Below are 6,667 nucleotides of genomic sequence, written 5' to 3' on the forward strand. Positions count from 1 at the left end.
CATGCATATATAAAACAAGCTTCCCCCTTGTGGATGTTAGTGACTCCTATTGTCAAGCAGGATATTCACCCTTTGTTTCTTCTACTTTTTTATTATTTTAGCAGTGTTTGTATACCAAGATGATGTACTTTTTCAATGTTCAGAAAGTTAATGTTCGTGTTGATATTCATTAATATCCATAGTCAAAGATGGACAAGGTACCATGTTTAATTTCAGCTTGTAGATATTACATAAGAATATTCCACAAGTCCACAAGCACAGCCATTGTCATTAGATGTAACCAAGTACCTAGCAAGACAAAATGCCACATTTTTTAAAAGTCCAAACAATCACGCACAAAACACAATATCACACTGGGAGAATAAAACTCTATCTCCTGTATCTTTACCACTTGCTTGCATGTACAAAAGACTCAGTTGTGGTAATCTTAAAAAGGATTTGTTATGATTATAAATAGCATAATCTACAGACCTATTTACACTTTCTTAATATCATGATAAAATTCTTAAGACCAGTCAGATGACACACATGACTGATTATACATCTTAAAATCTCTTTTTTCCACAATTTACAAATAGGTTTTTACTACATAACTATGGGTATCTGATAATATGCGCTGTAGTGAATGATTATGAAACTCATGAACTTTCAAACAGTTTTAAAAGAGAAAACCATTTGAAAAGGTACCTCACTACTGATGTATTTTGCCAATGTGGTATGCTGTGATCTTTGTGGGATTAGTATGGAACCACCTTCCTGGTCTGACATGTCAAGAATGATTCACATGTACTTATGACAAATAAACACCTAACACATTTTGCTGCAATTAGCTGACCAGTAATTCCATGACTATTTCACAATAACTCTTGCTCAGAAGCGTTTCATAAAATATATGCAGTTGTGCTAAGAGGTCAATGTTGAGATTATATACTAATACAAACTGTAGATATCTATGCTGGCTATTATTTCACCAGGCACAAAAGTAAACTACATACTTTCTTTTGAAAAGGAAACTGGAGAGAAAGAGAGAGAGAGAGAATAAAGTATCACATCAAAGCTTACTGCATGTATTAGCAAAATTCTTGACTTAGTTAATTTATGACAATAAAGTATAAAGCATAAGTGCATTGCAGCATAGCATAAAAAATATTTTATCTCATAAAGCTCTTCACAGTTACGTAATTACATAAAAATATCATCAGTGACCTCTTTGAGACTTCCAATTTGTATTATGTAACTGACTCTTATCATAGATTGACTGGATCAAGACAACATACTAAATGCATCTTACAGTCTTCTTTTTAATATTTCAACATCATTCCTGATCAATAACTTTTATCTGAAAGAAACTGTTTTCAAGGCTGAAAAATTAATGGAACCACATTTTTTTCAAGCTGTGTTTGATTCCTGTACATGATAAAATCATATCTACCTTGCACAAAACACAATTTTCATTTTTCAAATACAGGTTTACAGTTCCTTACAGAGACAGAAATAGCGTATGACAAAATCTCTTGAGGATCTCAGGTTCAATTTTTTTTCTTATATTCAGTGTTAGTTTCTTCATGCAAACACTTTTCCACTGTACAGACTAAACAGACACCTGTATTCAGATATAGTGTGGTTTGAAGTTTATAGATATATGTACGTATAAGTATCTAAATCTATGAAACACTCAGGAAATTATTTTATTGCATTTTCTTGAGGAGTCAGTGTCATTTGCTTTAATTAAGCACTTAAATGTTGTATCAGGTGCACTGTATGATTCTCAACAATAAATTCAACACCAAAAAATATGTTGAGATTCACATTTATCTACTCACAGATTCCTTTGGACCATAATGCAACTTCCAAAGAAAAATGTCCTTTCAAAGATTGGCCAGCTGAGTTTCAGTTCCTATATTTACTGACTGTGGCTGAGCAACTCTGACTGTGACAGGAGAGCCACCCAGCACATTACTTCTCTGTGCCAGGTACACAGGCTGTTGGTGCCCCACAGGAGCATTGAGGCGTGGGTACAGCCCTGGGATCATCCCTGGTGGGGGTGCTGGTTGATATGGAGTTGAGTATGCTGGGGAATGAGGGGGTCCTGGGGGAGGATAATGGGCCCCTGGATGGAAGGGGCGCTGGAGATGTGGAGGGTGAGTGTTTGAAGAGAGGTTGGTGGAGCCAGTATTATTAGAGGGGCCAGTGCTGGAGTGCTGTGAGCCTGAGTGGCCTGACACACTGCCACTCAAAGTACCAGCCAGGCCCCCATTATCTAAACCCTGCCAGGACCTCAAGCGACCATGAATCTCCCTGTTCAAAAGAAAGAATATTGTATCAAACAGTCATTTTAAAGTGGCTTAAACAAGTAAAGGCACCATTTTTCAAGATAATTATGAGTAAACTGAGAAAAGAAGAAGAAAATTCAAATATAAGTACCTGAAAGTTGGTCTCCTATTAGGTGTTTCATGCCAACATTCCACCATGAGGGCATAAATGCGAGGGGGGCAGTCCTCAGGGCACGGCAGAAGGTGGCGAGAACGAATCATATCTATAACCTCCTGGTTATTGTAACCATAATAAGGCTGAAAACAAAAACACATAATTATGAATTATAAATGTGAAAAAGTAAATTTTAATCAATCTGATGCATTTTCTCATAGAAATCAAGCCCAAAGAGATAACTTCAATAATCCCTTCCTTCTAATATTTTCTCATAATATACAACAATTCCCTATCCCTTTGATGTTATTTTTGTATAACCTGAATTTTTTTTCCAAACTTAAATAGCTGAGGAAGTACAAGATAACCTCTCTTAAAATGGCTTCAAGAAATAAAAGATTGTAAAGATATACTAGCAATGAAAATTATGGAAGGAGAGCATTTACAACTTCTGGAGAGAAATAGATACAGAGGATAGAGGTAGATAACCAAATGCATACATAAGTCATAACATAGCAATTTATTGCACCTCACCTGCAAGCCATAACTAAATATTTCCCACAGCACCACTCCAAAGCTCCACACATCTGACTCTGTAGTGAATTTTCCATACAATATGGACTCTGGAGGCATCCATCGCACTGGAAGAAGGCTCTTGCTCTGGACTCTGAAATTGTGATACATAGGTTAAAAGATGACGTATTCCTTAGCATTGTATACTAAACACTTTCATAGCAGAATTTTTACACTAAATCACAGATAATTTGAAGATGTCTTTTACCTTAAAATACCCATCTAAAAGATTGATTTCAACACCTTAAAAATATAACAACTATTACAACTATTACAAACCACTTCCCATACAACTGAGAGGGAGGATAACAATTATATTCTATATACTTACATAAAAAAATAAAAAATACAAATACATATGTACATTACCTGTAATAATCTGAGGAATAGATATCCCTTGATAGTCCAAAGTCTGATATTTTCACTGTCAGTTTTTCCCCCACCAGACAATTTCGGGAAGCAAGGTCACGATGCACATAGTGATGGCTGGCCAAGTACTCCATACCTGGAATTAACAGAATATGTACCATCAAACACAATGTCATCATCAACAAGTATATCCATGACAAACCACACCCAGTACATGATTAGCTAATTTGTTGCTTTTCTCACAAATGTTTACATACACATATTCATATAACTCTTCTGACTTCAGAAAATTCATGGGCATGTAAGACTAATTTCCTTAAGATTAGAGTAATTACCTGCAGCAATTTGAGTAGCAATTGCCAGCATGTCAGGCTGCTCCAGAACAACTTGAGACATGCCATCATCACTACATGCCGAGACATCTGACCTCGGAGAGTGAGCAATTAAAAACTCATGTAGATCACCCTGTAAACAGCACAAGGACATTAGTGCTGTGCATTCAAGTTTTCATACGAACTAGAATGAATTTCAAGCCCAACTTTTAACAGAGCATTTATTCAGATTCTTTTAATACCACATTACATCACCATCCCTCTTCTTAAATACTATATTCATTGCAGCATGTTTACATAAAGCCTTACTGTACATGAATAAGTCAACAAATAAATCCTAAAATGAAGCCCTACACTTATAAATAAAGGAAAGCCACAAGCTTATATACTTCAACAAATGCTTCTGACCTGTGACATATGTTCAAACAGCATGCACATTGGCTCCTCCTTCATCACCACACCCAGCAGGCACACAATGTTGGGGTGGCGTAGATCAGTCATCAGCTCTACTTCTCGGTGGAAGTCCTGACGAGTCTTGGCAGTGGCATTTTCCTTAAGAGTCTTTATGGCAACTAGCACTGAGCTACCATCAGGACTTACACCTTGAAGCTCTCCTTTGTAAACCTTGCCTGTTGGTTTAAGGGAAAAAATTGGTGAAATCATGAAAGTGAAGGAAAAAACAAAACAAAACAAAACCGTCACCTAAATCTACAACATTTACTCTCTAAAAGAGATTAAAGTAAGGTAAAGTAGCTTATAAATAGAACCAATACTCCAATAAGATATTAACAAAAAAAAAAAATAAATAAATAAATAAAAATAAAAATAAAAAATAAAAAATAAATAAAAGTTTCTTACCGAAGGCTCCTTCACCAAGCTCTTGCATGAACCGCACATTAGCCAGTGGAAACTCTCTGGCTCGAAGCTGCTGTTGCTTGGGCAGCAGAGCATTCAGTTCTACTGTCTTAGCTTTGGGTGATGGTTGCTTTGGAAACTTTGTCTTTTGTTTGAAACATATATATCCAATAACTGACACCATAATGATAGTTCCAACGATACAAGCAACTGTGATGTACACCACAGTATTGTTACCTGAAATAAGAAAGATAATGCTTAGATTTTTGCTGTGTTATATGAAGAAAGATATTGGACAGGCCTCTATAATTTTGTTATGGGATCATTAAATGCTTTAAATATACACACTTCTTAAAAGCTATGTCTTTAAATAGATTTTGTTCATTAAAAAAAATATATCTTCAGGAAAGGTAAATTATATTTTGAGGGCTATGGTGAATTACGCAAATAAATATTGAAGTCTAATTCAAATAAAAATCAATTTTGTATTGCAATTTTGATAGTTATTTCTTTCTTTTGTACTAACAGCACATAAAGGTGATTACTTACTACACATAGGAACAACACATGCTTCCTTAGTAACTGAGTGTTCAGTTGTCACAAAACACCAAGGCTGAACCTCAGAGCCGCCCGGATTGCGGCAGAAGTTGTGTCCACCGATCAGCTCTGGATAGTCTGCTGTGCGCATGTACAGTTGGTTCTCACTCCAGGGCTCACATATCCGATCGGAGAGAGTGCGACTCTCGGTGCCACGATAGGACTCACCATTTCCTATGTAGCACTTTTCATCTGCAGCAAAATATATGTGTTAATATTTAGTACAGTATGTGTAATCATTCTATATCATAAGTCTGCTGAACACATTTATGACAACCCATGCAGTTTATGATAAACTTTATTAAGATTTAATGAAATGTTGATAAAGAAACAATCAAATAAATTTCTCAGAATTACCTGAGAAAGATTTCTACAAAGCAAATAATTTCAGAAACAGTTGTAACATATGTCAAGCCTTTTCTGAATGACTCTGTAGTTATATACAATATATATATATATATATATATATATATATATATATATATATATATATATATATATATATATATATATATATATATATATATATATATATATATATATAACAATACCTTCAACCAGTGGTTCACTCTGGACACCCAAACGAATGCAGGACATGTGCTCAGGGGAGATGATTGGGGAAAGGTCGTCACAATCTGGGATTGGCAACTGTCTGCCAATGAGTTGGTGTTGCTTGGCAATGACATACTCCATTCTGCATACATCATTAACCTGTTGTGGATTGGCCATATAATTAAGGCATTCTTTAACACAATGTATGTAAGTAAAACATTTATATCTTAATCTTATAAACACTCCCAATAACTTTCTATAAAAAAGAGATAGATATAACAGTATATCCTCTCATTAGAAGAACAATGAAAATTCAGTTTACCAGAATTTCACACTCTTCTCTACACAGCTGCCGGGGTTGTGGGTCAGGAGAGTTTTCATCACATAAAGGAAGAGCAGCATAACACAGAGACTTGATAGCATAATCTTCACACTTGGCAGACAGATCACTTAGAAGAAAGGATGAGTGCATCATTAGAATTCTGTTCTGATGCTCTTTTGATGGCAAATAATCATGAAAATGCCTAAATTCACATTTAGAGAAATTGAATTAGATTTGTTAAAGAGAGGTTTTATAAAAACATGAACATATATAAACAAACACATGGGCATACTTTGAGTGACTGATGACTGTGATTGCACTTGTAAGGCGCTTCTCCATGTCAGCCAAGTGGCGAGGAGAGTAGATGTAAATGGAATGGTTGCCAATGAAGCCACTACAGGTAGCTCCCCTGTACACCTGAAATGAAGAAAGGCTGTTACAGTCCTCACTTAACATATTTCATCTTAGCCTTAATTAGACATATGGCAAACAACCTGTATATAATTACTGCGCTCTGCACGAGTGATTCATTGATACATAGCCTATAAATGTTACTATGACTTTGCAAAGTGAAAACAACTAACTCACCTGGCAGTAACCTTGCAGATTTTTGTCATCCATCCCTGACTCAGGGATACCA

The 6,667-nt window shown here is 35.6% G+C and overlaps 1 protein-coding gene across 5 annotated transcripts in view; it reads right to left on the reverse strand.

Annotated features, from left to right (window-relative positions):
• Positions 1–374: 374 nt before the first annotated feature.
• Positions 375–6,667, reverse strand: part of LOC123499308 (inactive tyrosine-protein kinase transmembrane receptor ROR1-like) — a 398,854-nt gene continuing 392,561 nt past the window's right edge. For all 5 annotated transcript variants that reach the window (XM_045247116.1, XM_045247118.1, XM_045247119.1 and 2 more), the window contains 12 exons: positions 6,616–6,667; positions 6,320–6,444; positions 6,028–6,154; positions 5,705–5,864; positions 5,106–5,345; positions 4,560–4,793; positions 4,110–4,330; positions 3,705–3,834; positions 3,370–3,505; positions 2,962–3,094; positions 2,425–2,570; positions 375–2,298 (listed from right to left, as the gene is read on the reverse strand). The exon at positions 6,616–6,667 is cut by the window's right edge and continues 75 nt beyond it. In XM_045247116.1, the coding sequence (XP_045103051.1) occupies positions 1,869–2,298; positions 2,425–2,570; positions 2,962–3,094; positions 3,370–3,505; positions 3,705–3,834; positions 4,110–4,330; positions 4,560–4,793; positions 5,106–5,345; positions 5,705–5,864; positions 6,028–6,154; positions 6,320–6,444; positions 6,616–6,667 (2,134 nt within the window). In that variant the 3' untranslated portion in view covers positions 375–1,868. The remainder of the gene's footprint in view (positions 2,299–2,424; positions 2,571–2,961; positions 3,095–3,369; positions 3,506–3,704; positions 3,835–4,109; positions 4,331–4,559; positions 4,794–5,105; positions 5,346–5,704; positions 5,865–6,027; positions 6,155–6,319; positions 6,445–6,615) is intronic.

Source organism: Portunus trituberculatus, chromosome 49 (genome assembly GCF_017591435.1).
Source record: "Portunus trituberculatus isolate SZX2019 chromosome 49, ASM1759143v1, whole genome shotgun sequence".
NCBI classification, from domain to species: Eukaryota; Metazoa; Arthropoda; class Malacostraca; order Decapoda; family Portunidae; genus Portunus; species Portunus trituberculatus.